The sequence below is a fragment of the Dendropsophus ebraccatus genome, chromosome 9 (assembly GCF_027789765.1).
Source record: "Dendropsophus ebraccatus isolate aDenEbr1 chromosome 9, aDenEbr1.pat, whole genome shotgun sequence".
Taxonomy (NCBI): Eukaryota; Metazoa; Chordata; class Amphibia; order Anura; family Hylidae; genus Dendropsophus; species Dendropsophus ebraccatus.
Genome location: NC_091462.1, coordinates 43285168 through 43298741, shown reverse-complemented (window position 1 = coordinate 43298741; position 13574 = coordinate 43285168). Strand labels below are relative to the sequence as shown.

At 43.0% G+C, this 13574-nt stretch overlaps 1 protein-coding gene across 1 annotated transcript in view; it reads left to right on the top strand.

Annotated features, from left to right (window-relative positions):
- The window catches only part of TRPM8 (transient receptor potential cation channel subfamily M member 8), a 50368-nt gene that overhangs the window by 2651 nt on the left and 34143 nt on the right, over positions 1–13574 (top strand). The window contains exons 2-3 of the mRNA XM_069985197.1: positions 9819–9939; positions 10021–10094. Of these exons, the coding sequence (XP_069841298.1) occupies positions 9819–9939; positions 10021–10094 (195 nt within the window). The remainder of the gene's footprint in view (positions 1–9818; positions 9940–10020; positions 10095–13574) is intronic.

Genomic DNA, 13574 nt, shown 5'->3' with positions numbered 1-13574 from the left:
TTATTGGTTATGCTGATAAGTATAGTGATACATATTTTATCCCATATAGTGTTGTTTTGGGGCCCCTACACAGAATCATGTATTTTAATCTTCCACAAAGCATCTAGTGTAAAATGCACCTCCAACTACAACAGCTGTAAGCACTACAACTCCCAGCATTTACTGACAGTCTGTAGCCCTCAGAACCGTGTGTAACGTCGCTGTAGGCTATGCCCGATGCTGCAGCGACATTAATTAACGATCCAGGATGACACAGGCGCAGGAGCTGCACCTGTGTCATCCGCGGTGGGTTCCGGCTATCAATGATAGCCGGGGACCCGCCGCAACTCTCAGCACCAGAGTTGCACTCCAGTGCTGAGAGTTAACCCTATAGATACTGCGGTCAGCACGACCACAGCATCTATAGGGCTCCAGATAGAGAATTTTCCCTCTACAGAGGGAGAATTCTCTCTCCACAGAGGGAGAATTCTCTCTCCGGTGTCCATCTGGGCTCTGCGTTCATGGACATCGGAGACTTCCGGTTTCCTGACTACGGAAGCCGGCGGGGGGTCAGGAGTAGAGATGAGCAAATTTGCCGAAGTTCGGGTTCGTATGAACCTAAACTATCGGTTTCTGATTGCCGCTGTCTGCAGCCTCCGTTAACAAGCTGGATACAGCCTTACGGACCGCCTGAAAAACTGGGACACAGACATTGGCATAGGCTGTATCCCAGTTTTCCAAGTGGTCCTTAGGCTGTATCCACCCTGTTCACGTAGGCTGCAGACAGCGGGAATCGGAAGCCGATAGTTCATTGTCATACGAACCCAAACTTCGGCAAACTCGCTCATCTCTAGTCAGGAGGAAAGGCTGGGCGCACGGGGCTTGTGCCGTGACCTTTGCCCCCTCCCCTCTCTCCCCTGCCGCTGTTACAAGATAGTAACAGCGGCAGTGGACAGAGGAAAGGGAGCAGTCATTATGATCCCTTAAGCTGATGACCAAACACGACCTGGGCATTGAGGCATCAATGACCCCAGGTCGTGAAAGGGTTAATTAAGGTGCGTGGTCTGGGTTCTGAAATAATTTATGTGTCACATCTTCCTGGTGGCAGAAATAATTTAGGAATATTATCTGTAAATTTGTTGAGGGGTCAGATCTAGGGTCTGAATTATTTAGTGATCTGGTCTAAATTAATTTGGTAATCTAAAATAATTTAGGCATCGTGTCTGGGGTATGACAATTTTGGGGTCTGGTATCTGACTTAATTATGGGTTCTTGTTTGGGGTCTGAATTTTCTTGGGGGTCTAGTCTGGGGTCTTTTTTTAGGGGTCTTGTCTGCAGTCTGAATTCATTTAGGTATCTGAATTTATTTAGTTTTGGGGTCTGGTCTAGTTCTAATAGGATGTACCCCTACAAAGTCTGTCATCGATGATTGGACGCTGTCAGGTTGTTTAAGGATACAGTCTTTTGACATCCAGCTGTCAATGTAGTCTTATATTTTCAGAAGGATTACAGATAAACCACAAAATGTAGAGTTCTAAATAAATGTGGTCTGCAATTTTTATTTCTAGATCATTTCAAGGAGGCAGTGTGGCTGATGTATGATAATTATATGTTACTGTATGTCCTAGTCTGTGTCTGATCAGTACCATATTCTCTTGTATTGTCTGCAGTGTGATAATAGATTGCTTGTATCTGGTCACTATATGGTGGTATTATCAGTTCTATTGGTGCTTGTATAGTGGTAGTGTATACTTGTCCATGATTAACAAAGCAATGACTGCTCTTTACTTTGTGATTAGTAGTTCAGTTGATTAGTAAAGTATTTTCCACTTTTCCTTGTCTTGGTGGCGTAGTTACCACAATGAAGGGAGTGGGGAGGGGTGTAACAAATTAAAGCGAATGAACCAGCGGTACATTGCTTTTCTGTTTTTACCATGAATAGACCGGCGCTGGCGTGGCGATGCTGGTGCTGCGGTCCTTTTTTTGAACTGGAGCCCCATTCTCGTGCATGGTGCCGGTTCATTACCAAACACCAGCCCAGCCTAAAGCACTGGAGACGGGCCAGCCAGACCCCAGTGGGAGGAAACCCCCTCTATGATTTTTAGAATCAATGGAGTCGCGTCATAGAGGGAAGGGGGTTACCTCCCACTGGGGATGGGGCGGCCCACCTGCAGTGCTTCAGGCTGCGTCGGTCCTCGGTAATAGACCGGCTCCATGCGTGGGAAACAATATTGTGATGGCGCCGGTCTATTTATGGTAAATACAGTACATTCGCTTTAAAGTAAAAGTCCCCCTGCCCTCCTAGATTTCAGTTCTAGGTCCACCCCTGACTGTATTTTGGGGGTGTCCTATTTCTTCTACACATACACATCTTCTTAGAGACTGACCCTGCGGCTGGTATTGTGCCCTTGGAAATAGGAGGTTTTTATATGGTCACAGAACTCCACAAAGACTATTAATCTTCTTACAATTACATTAGAGGGTTCATTTTCTCATGTTCTTTCCACAGCTGCTTTCACACTTTAGCTGGATGTGGCTTTCAGGATGCTGTGATTTTTTTCCCCGGGAATCTGTCAGCCCTTTATCATGCTCAGGGCTCAAGTATCATGGAGACGCTGCTGATCCACAGCATGTACGCCTCCCTCCCCAACTGATCTTCAGGGTAGGGTAGGGTAGGGTAGGGTAGGGTAGGAGGTATGCATGCTATGACTTGGCAACTTCACCATGATTTTTGAGCTCTGAACAGGATATAGGGCTGAAAGATTCCCTTTAAATTACAATATGGATTTTCACTTCAAATATAAAATACATAGGCAGCTCTCAGAGCATACCTCAGTGATTCTTCCTGGGCATCCCTAGTGGCCTTTGAGGACAGAGTGGTTCCATAAAAATGCCAGTCCCAGTTGATCACTAACTATGCTCATAACCGATGATTGAGCTGCAAAGGGAACTCCCATCTCTTGTGATACTCGATAGTTTCCTCTAATCCCAACCTGTTGCCATGAAATGAAGACTATAAATCATAGCCATGGGTGTTTGCACAAGCACAACCAGTGTGGATATTCATGACAGAACTAAAACCCTACTTTGAACTACTGGCATTAACCTGTGCTAAGGGTTAAAAAAAACAACAACTTGTAACCATAGTGTTCCCATATATCATTGGTAAGGATAACGGCAGCAAAACCAGCTTTACAGTATAGGAGCTACCTATCTCAGTCTCCTGGAACCCTGAGAATGTGACATGAAGTTGAGATGGATATAGTAAGTTACTGTAGTCTGACAAGGATGCTGCTCAATATACCGTGCTTTTTCTGTTGAAAGACTTAATGGCATCTAGTGGTCATATTCGGTACTGCAGGCAACTCAACATAATTTATAGCAACACATAAAATAGAGAATAGCTTCTGTCATATATAAGGTCTGCCCCAGGCAGCTTCCATGCAAACCGTATTGTTGTTACCAATGCTTATAATAACTGAATATGTAAACATACTATTCATATATAATTTATTTAACCAGTCCACCCTGAGTCGAAGCAAGAAATTCTAATAAATGTAATATTACAGGTAATTCCTATTTGTACAAATTCCAATATAGTATTTAAAATGTTTAATACTGCGTTACTCACCAACTAGTTGCTTTTACAACATTTCAGAAATAAAACTCTATATAGTATGAGATAGCTTTCAAAATTCTGCAACTTTCCAGAATATTATTATTATTTATTTATTTATTTATTTATTTGTAGAGCACCCTTAATTCCAGAGCGCTATTCTAGAGATAGGGGGTAACAAACTGGAACAATACAAGATCAAAAACACATTACATGAAGACAAATGGCAGGCTGGTACATGGGGATTGGGACCCTGCCCGCGAGGGCTTACAATCTATGAGGTACTGGGAGAGAGAGAGGAGGTAAAGTGCTGCCAGTCAAGTGTGATGCAGAGTTATTGTAGGTTGTAGCCTTGTTTGAAGAGATGGATTTTCAGGTTACTCTTGAAGGATTTGATGGTGGGTGAGAGCCGCATGTGTCGGGGTAGCGAGTTCCAGAGTATAGGGGAGGCTCGGGCAAAGTCTTGGAGGAGGTTGTGCGAGGAATGAACAACGTGGGAGCGCAGAAGGATGTCACTGGAGGATCAAAGGTTGCATGAGGGTCGGTAGCAGGATATCAGGTCTGAGATGTACAGAGGGGACAGGTTGTGGATGGCCTTGTACGCAGTGGCGTAGCGACCGCGGCCCCTCTCCCTGCATCCTCCACGCTCGCCGCTCCACTCTCCCGGAAGGGCCCCCGGTTGACGCTGGCTCCCTCCTTGCATCCCCTGTGCCCGCTCCCTGGTGGTGTGCCCAGGATTCCCCTGCAGCACAAGCACCAGAGAGCTGTGTACGCTGGGGCTGTTACTTCCGGGTCAGGGAGCGCTCATAGGGGGTAACATAGGGGGGAATGTATAAGAAGACAACACAGTGGGGGCATCTACATGGGGGGGCAACATAGGGGGAATGTATAAGAAGACAACACAGTGGGGGCATATACATGGGGGGGAATGTATAAGAAGACAACACAGTGGGGGCATCTACATGGGGGGGCAACATATAGGGGAATGTATAAGGAGACAACACAGTGGGGGCATCTACAAGGGGGGGCAACATAAGGGAGGCATCTTTATGGGGGAAAAAATAAGGGGGACAACACAGAGGGGCCATCTATAAGGTGGGGCATCTATAAGGGGGAAACATGGGGAGCAACATAAGAGAGACAACACAGGGGTCAGCCTACAAGAGCGGGGGGGGGCATCTATAAGTGGTACAACACAGGGGGCCACCTACAAGGGCGGAGGGGGGCATCTGTAAGTGGTACAATACAGGGGGCCATCTATGGGGGGGGGGAAACATAAGGGTGTAGCCTATAATGGGAGGCAACATAAGGGGGCCATCTATAAGGGGGACAATACAGGGGGCATCTAAAAGAGGGGTAGAGGGGGACAACACAGGGGGGCATCTGTAAGGAGGACTACACAGAGGGGGCCATCTATAAGAGGGAATACACAGAGAAAGGCAGTCTGTAAGGGACACTACACAGAAGGGCAATCTGAAAGGGGGACTACACAGAGGGGGGCTATATACTAGATAGTGATCTGTGTACAGGGGGTGTTATTCAGTAGCAGCGGTGGTATTAGTCAGTATGTGGTGGTATTAGTCAGTAGCAGCGGTGGTGGTAGTATGTGGTGGTAGTATGTGGTGGTGTTAGTCAGTATGTTGAGGTATTAGTCAGTATGTGGTGGTGTTAGTCAGTATGTGGTAGTGTTAGTAGCAGCGGTGGTGTTAGTCAGTATGTGGTGGTGTTAGTAGCAGCGGTGGGGTTAGTCAGTATGTGGTGGTGTTAGTCAGTATGTGGTGGTAATATTTGCTACTTGTAATCCAGTACTTTGTTTTATTGGCTTTAGTATACTGGATTTGGTCAGTAACAATATAGTGGTGATGGTAGTGGTTGTGGTGTGGTTGTAATATTTTCCCCTTGGTTATATTGGTCTCAGTATACAGCATTTGGTGGTTATATGTATGGTGATAATATTTCCTTCCTATATACTGGTATTATTGGTAATATCGGTCTTGATCCATCTATATATCTATCGCATAGCTCGGTAACGGAAGGGGGGGCCCAAGTTGAACTCTTGCACCAGGGCCCAAGGGACATTAGCTACGCACCTGCTTGTATGTCATGGTCAACAATTTAAAGTGAATACTTTGTGCAATGGGGAGCCAGTGAAGGGATTGGCAGAGGGGAGAGGCAGAGGTGAAGAGAGGGAAAAGGTGGATTAGTTGGGCAGCAGAGTTAAGGATAGACTGGAGGGGATCAAGGGAGTTAGATGGAAGGCCAGAGAGGAGGATGTTACAGTAGTCCAAGCGGGAAATAATGAGAGCATGGACCAGCAGTTTTGTGTAGTCAGGGGTGAGAAAAGAGCTGATTCAGGAAATGTTTTTGAGGTGAAGGCGGCAGGAGGTGGTCAGGGCCTGAATATATGGTTTAAAAGACAGGGACAAATCAAAGGTGACCCCAAGGCAGCGGACTTGAGGGACAGGGGACAGAGTGCAGCCATTGATAGTGATTGACAGATTAGATGGCAGGGTGGAACGAGATGGGGGAAAGATGATTAATTCTGTTTTGTCCATGTTGAGTTTTAGAAAGCGGGAGGAGAAGAAGGCTATTAACATAGTTGATGTTACTTTTGTAGTCAAAGGATTGTTAGCTCATTACAGGCTACTCTAAAATATTGATCTGAGATCAGCTTTGTTGAATGGCAATGTATGGTTGTGCCCGCTGAGGCTGGGAGATCGTCATAAGACCTACACCAGACAAGGTTAAATTATCTGACTTTTTAGATTATTATTATTATTTATTATTAAAGCACCCTTAACGCCAGAGCACTATACAAATGATAAGGGTTAACATACAGAACATAACATAAAATCAAGAAAAAAACAACATGAATAAAGTAATTGACTGGTGCATAGGGAGAGAGGGCCCTGTTCATGCTTGGTGTACATGTTCTGCAAGTTTGGGGCTGTCACGAGTCCAGGGTATCCAAATCTCTTGCTGTCACTGTTCTTCTACAGGCTTAAAAATTACAGCATTGTTCAACACTATGGACAATTGCTATAATTGTGGCCTGCCATAGTTCTAATAATGGGTATGCAGTCTTACACTGACAACTGTCCATTTGCACTATATGAACAATGAAAGACACATTTGAGAAACCTATATTCTCACCCGATTTATTCTACCATCCACTTGGAGTCTTTCCACCATTGCAGCCAGTTCCTTTACCCATACTCCTAAGGTAGGGTAGCAACACCATTGAGTACAATGTGTCCAGGTGAGTGGGTTACAATTAAGTTGTGGATCAAAAAAGTAACAAACAAAAACTAAATGTGTAGAATACAAATTTCGCAAAGACTTGTTATCAGTTTGGACAGTTTGTATACTTTTCTGATTATTTGTTACAATGTACAAAAACAAAATTACTCACGGTCACTTAAAGAGGATATACAGATGGAGAGATAACAGTAACAGGCTATGTTCTATCTTCCTGCTCTCACTTGCAACTCGCCCTTCACCTATACAGAGATAGGACCAGAAAGTTAAACTTTTTACCTGCTCCCTGACTCCACCTGAAAACTATTCTACAAAAGTTCTGACAGTTATTTGTGAAGTGAACCTACTACTAGTTTTACGCTGCCCAAACCATGAGAAGTATAAAACGCTGACAGACTCACAATGATCTATCATTCATTCTAAATGGTCAGAGTAATGATAGTTGTGTCATCAACTGGGAATGGGACTTCAAGTCATCAGGAAGGTCCCTTGCCCTGATTGACAGATCTCTTCTTATCTGCATATTGTGACAAATTTGCCAATCAGAGGCATCCATGGTCCTCCCCATTGACTCCATTGCTGTCATTAAAAACTATTAATTAACTTTTGACTTGTCATCAGGCATGTCAAAAGGTATCGATCACAGCTGGTCTCAGAGATTGTGCGGCCATGTGATCCACTCCCCGGCCGCTTGCTAAATTCTGACAATGTAGCCTCATTACTTACATTGTTGGAATTAGCCAATCAGGAGGGGAGTAGATAACACTGCTGCAATGCTCTCTCCCTGGTTATATCTCCTGATCATAGTGGGTCTCAGCAGTGAGACCCACTGTGATCAGTAACCTGATGCCTGGTGTCAGAAGTTATTTATGATGTCAGTGACTATTTAAAGTTACACATATGATTACTCATATAAAGGACACAACCATTCAAAGTGATGTACAGATCATTGTAATAGGGAAAACCCTGTTAGTGTTCAATGCTCTCTGTAGTTTGGCAGTATACTGAACTTAATGCATATTCGTATTTTACTTAATAAAGCGATAAGGTTTCAGCTACAGGATGCCATTTTTACTACACAGTTGTAAACCATTTATATCATATATTGTCAGAATCCAGAGTATTGTTATACCCTTATTTTCTTGCTTATGAGTGATGACAAGAAAACTGCACAGTGACAGTATCACAATCACTAAGGTGTCAGTAATCGCAGACATGATGGAATATCGGCAGTAAAACCTGCTCCACTTCTGAAATAGAAAGGTTATGTTCATTCCTCAAGAACAGATAAGTATTCTGTAATGCTGTGAGCTGTATGTGATGTACAACATCTAGCTGTCTAGCAGTCACACCATCTAATGACTGGAGGCTGGACTGGAGGTGGAGACTGTGCCCAAGCTGGAATATATCACCTGTGCTGGCAGAGTAGTGCTGGTGCCATCACAGCTAGAAGCCCCTACACTCTTCTCAGGTAGAGTCATGCATTGTATGTGTAATTTGCTATTCTTTGTTGTTTCTTTACTATTCTTATTATAAAGTCTATTTCTGTTCATATATATATATATATATATATATATATATATATATATATATATATATATATATTCCAGTCTATATACAGGTGGTTGTAGCTTATTGTGGTAGCAACTGGGTGGTTGTTCTGTTCACATCTATAATATAGAATGGCAGAAGAATTACTTTTTTAACAATGATTTTTTTATCTGAACTGTACATTGCTGAGAAACAGTTTATGTAAGGATAATTAACATTTGATGTATATTATAGCTTAGGGCATTTTGAAATTTCAGTTCAATTAAAGTTCAAATGAAGTCCGTTTGGTTTGGCAATTTAAGCAAATGCATTTCTTGCCAAAATGCATCCTATTGTACCATTGGTTTTGATTGTTCACCTACTATATGAATACTAAGCATAGGTAAATTGGAATTTGTAGGTCACACTACCGAGGCATCTTCTCATCCATACCCATGCCCAATTAATAGAATCAAATGAGATGTTTTGAAGTCGCATAGTACTATGATAGTTTTTATTGTACAATTTCTATGTTTAGTGTTCCTTTAAGACCATAGTAAATGGTTACAGAGATGCATTCCTAGAGACTGAAAAGTAAACCTGACCATGCAAGGAACAGTTATATGAAGATTCACTGATATAACGTCCTAATCATATACAAGGAAGCATATTTGAGAGGACTGCCCAAAATGTCTGTAAAAATAAGTTGTCTCTGTCTGCTACAGAATAAGAAACAGCAGTTGTGTAATCTGCTCTCTGTTGTTTCAAACACCTTCCTTCCATTTGATTCCTAATATTTTTGTTAATAACTTTATTCAGAATGAAAGCTCTAAAAAAGTCTTGTCTCTAGGTGTCTCCCTTCCCTACAATCTGCCATCCACTGCCTCTAGTTAGGGGAAATCCATCTCTAGTAACAGACATGACAAGACAGAACACAGGGAGCAGGACTTAGCGTGTATTATTATATGCAGGAGAGAGTCTGTGTTAGCCTGTCTGCTTCTTCCAGAAGGATCAATGCACTGCCTGAAAGGTAAATCAAGGCTTCCACCTCCTCTTAGCAGCAGTATTGTAATTGTTAGTGTAACCCCTTACTTGCTGCTGCACAGCATGTACACAGTGTTACCTTCTGTATCTAATCTCCCCCATCCTCCATTTAGTCTGCAGGTTTGTCACCATTAGCACCAGCAGCAGCAGTTCAATGCTCAGTGTAATCCCTTTCTTTCTATGCTGCTGCTGTTTCTATTATTTCTGCTCACATAACACCTTGCAAAGCCAGTGCATCAGTAACCCCCGTATCCCCATTTGTACTGCTGTACCATGTAAGTACAGCACAGTTCAGACTGTTAAAATATTATTAATGCATTTATGGATCGTTACAAAAAAAATATGATCTCATACACAACAATTCAGTCTGTTGCATTTCTTCTCCATTCAGATTATTGGAAAACTCTACAGATTTAGCCAGAATGAGGAGTCGCAGGAGTGGGATGCTGGGAAGCTCCCGGACACTCTACTCTAGCATGTCTCGTAGTATTGAGTTGTCTCTGGATGAGTTAGTAAGTTTTTTTTTTTAATGTTTGATTATGTAAAATGAAGTTTTTCTGTTTGATTTTAAATATGATCCCGTCCTTCTTCAGGATGCTGTCAAGTTTATTCAAGAGAACTTTAAGAAGAGGGAATGTGTTACCTATACCAAAGATTCAAAATCACAGTAAGTAACACTATACTAAACTCAGTAATATTAAAACGATTGCATACTTACCCATTTCTATAAAATATTTAGGGAAGTAACCTGAGGAGAGGAACATAATAAAGATGGAAGCTTGAATTTTCCTTCCCATTTGCACCCAAAATGCTCTCTACACTGGCACTCCAGAAGCCTGGATGATTATGCCAATATTACTGTATCTTTTATCTCCTCTACACTTCTGTATCACTGCGGCTTGGCTTTTTTTTTTCCTGTGCTCTGTAAGTGCAACAGGCAAAAGAAAACAAAGTATTTCTGCAATGAGAATCGCCTACATAGACTACATCTGCTGGATACCTAGTGGACTTGTTTTTACCTGAAGGCTATTTGGTTCCAGTTAAAGTGTACCTGTGATTTTTGCCAAGCAGGTTTCCATGGACACATCAGCTCTATATGGGTCTTGTGCATGAGCCCTATTGAATCGGAATAGGGCCCGTGCACAGAACTCACCCAGCGTCACATATTCCTGGCAGCCCGATTTTCTGGCATCAGCAGTGTCGGCGCGCCGATCAGGGAAGATCTGCATAATGACAGACATGCTTTAATGAGTCATCATCCGTGATTAAAAAGAAGATGCCATACCGCATGTGGTGCATGAGAGCAGTGCCATGTGTTTTTTATTGCTACATGTGCTTTTGCCCCAAGAAACACTTAGCACTGTTCATCCTGAGCTTCCTAGTCATCGAAAATAACTAGGAGGGAGCAAAAATAACTGAGAGGGAGCAAATACCTCTCCGCAAGTCTGTAAGGAGATATCATCGCTGTGGGCATGATATTAGCTGCTGTTAGTTATTGTCACCTTTTCAATTCAATGTCTGCTGAAAAAAGATAAGAGAGAAATGACAGAACAGAATATGAAAAAGTTTTACGTAGAAAGGATAACAGATTATATCAGGTAGGCTGAGAATTTATTGCTTAAAGTGTTTATTATTTTTTAAAGGGACACTTATTTTTGTTTGTTTTGGGGTTTTTTTGGGTTGTTTTTTTTAACTTCTTCCTTGATAGAAAGGCAGAGAGGATTACTTAACACTCTCTGGTCAACCATCAGTTCACCATTGGAGGAGATATGTGATCCTAATAAAAATTGAGCACCATAAAATTGAGCACCACATTTCCACTGGCATTAAAAGAGCGGGCAGGTGCACTGAAGGGTTGGGGAATGCTCTTTTACATATTTACTTAAAAAAAAAAAAATTACAAGGTATTAGGCTGGGTTCACACACAGTATATTTCAGTCAGTATTTGGTCAGTATTTCGCAACCTCAACCAGGAGTGGATTGAAAACACAGAAAGGCTCTGTTCACACAATGTTGAAATTGAGTGGATGGCCGCCATATAACGGTAAATAACTGCCATTATTTCAATACAACAGCCATTATTTTAAAATAATAGCAAATATTTGCCATTAAATGGCGGCCATCCACTCAATTTCAACATTGTGTGAACAGATCCTTTCTGTGTTTTCAATCCACTCCTAATTTTGGTTGCAATATGAGGACCACAATACTGACTGAAATATACGTAGTGTGAACACAGTTATGGTGCAACAAGTCAAAATGAAAAGATGATACCTTTAGAATCTGAATCAGAATACCACAGATACGTAACAGCAGGTTCATATGTACAAATCTACTGTTATCGTCTGTAAAAGAATGTGTTGTCTGTATTTTGTTTTTTATAGTGATTAGCTTCAGATACTAAAATATATATATATTTTTCTAATCTGTTTGTATTTTCTGATTGTTTTTACATTTTACATTCTGTTTATTTTTTAATACATTCCTTTAAGGCAGTCATCTTGCCTGAGCTGTTTGTCATGTTACTTAGAAATATTCTTTACAGCAAGTTCCTCGGTTCTCAAACTTTAATTGGTTCCGGAAGGCAGTTTGAGAACCAAGCAGTGTTTTCCCATAGGAAATAATGTAAATGTGTTTAATTGGTTCCCACACCCACCAATTACCTACAGTATCCATATATTACATTGAAAAGTGCCAAGTATAATCACTACAGGACATTACATAGCAGCACTATATACGGTACAGTACATTATACACAAGAAACATTTAACAAAACCAGCAATTATATTACAGTAGTCACTAACTCCTCACTCATCCTTTACTGTATAGTGCCCCCCCCCCCATCCCAGCACTGTAAAGGATGGGAGAAGGTGGTGCACTGACTGTACTACTACTGTACTATATATGCACTCCAGCAGTCTTATACAGTACTGTATGGGAGATGGTGGTGCACTGACTGTACTACTACTGTACTGTATATGCACTCCAGCAGTCTTATACAGTACTGTATGGGAGATGGTGGTGCACTGACTGTACTACTACTGTACTATATATGCACTCCAGCAGTCTTATACAGTACTGTATGGGAGATGGTGGTGCACTGACTGTACTACTACTGTACTGTATATGCACTCCAGCAGTCTTATACAGTACTGTATGGGAGATGGTGGTGCACTGACTGTACTACTACTGTACTATATATGCACTCCAGCAGTCTTATACAGTACTGTATGGGAGATGGTGGTGCACTGACTGTACTACTACTGTACTGTATATGCACTCCAGCAGTCTTATACAGTACTGTACACAACGGGAGCTGGTGGTGCACTGACTGTACTAGTACTGTACTGTATATGCACTTTAGCAGTCTTATATAGCACAGGATGGGAGATGGTGGTGCACTGACTGTACTACTACTGTACTATATATGCACTCCAGCAGTCTTATACAGTACTGTACACGATGGGAGCTGGTGGTGCACTGACTGTACTAATACTGTACTGTATATGTGTAACGCCTGGAGTCGTGGATCCACTGAACCGTCACCAGCGATGGCACTAACCTCACCAGGGAGCGGAGTCTAAGGGGCCGCTGGTTTTCACCAGAGCCCGCCGCAAGGCGGGATGGACTTGCTGCGGCGGGCGACCCCCAGGTCGCTACCCCTGGCTTGGTTGCTAGTGACGGCAGGCGAGGCGTGGCAGGAGCAGTAGGCAGGAGATAGTGCAGGCAGAGGTCTGTAGGCGTGATCGCAGGTGGCGGACAGGACTCAGGAACAATGGGAAGGCAGCGGGCAGTGACTAGGGACAAGGACTGCGGACAGGAACAAGGAACAAGGACTAAGGTCAGGAACAACAGGGAGCTGGGCCAAACGCTATGGGAAGCATGCAGAGACTCCAACACCTGAAGTGGGGCAGGGCTGGAATTTATAGGGAGTGATTAGTGCAACTTCCAATTAAAGGCTGACTGGCCCTTTAAATCTGAGATAGCCGGCGCGCGCGCGCCCTAGGAGGCAAGGACGCTCGCGCCTGCCGGCACAGACGGTGACAGGAGCGGGGCGAAATAAGGTGCCCCCCAGGTCCGAACAGGTAGCAGCGCCAGGTCCCTTCACAAGGACCCGACGGCTGCATGGGGCAGAGAGAGGTCGCGG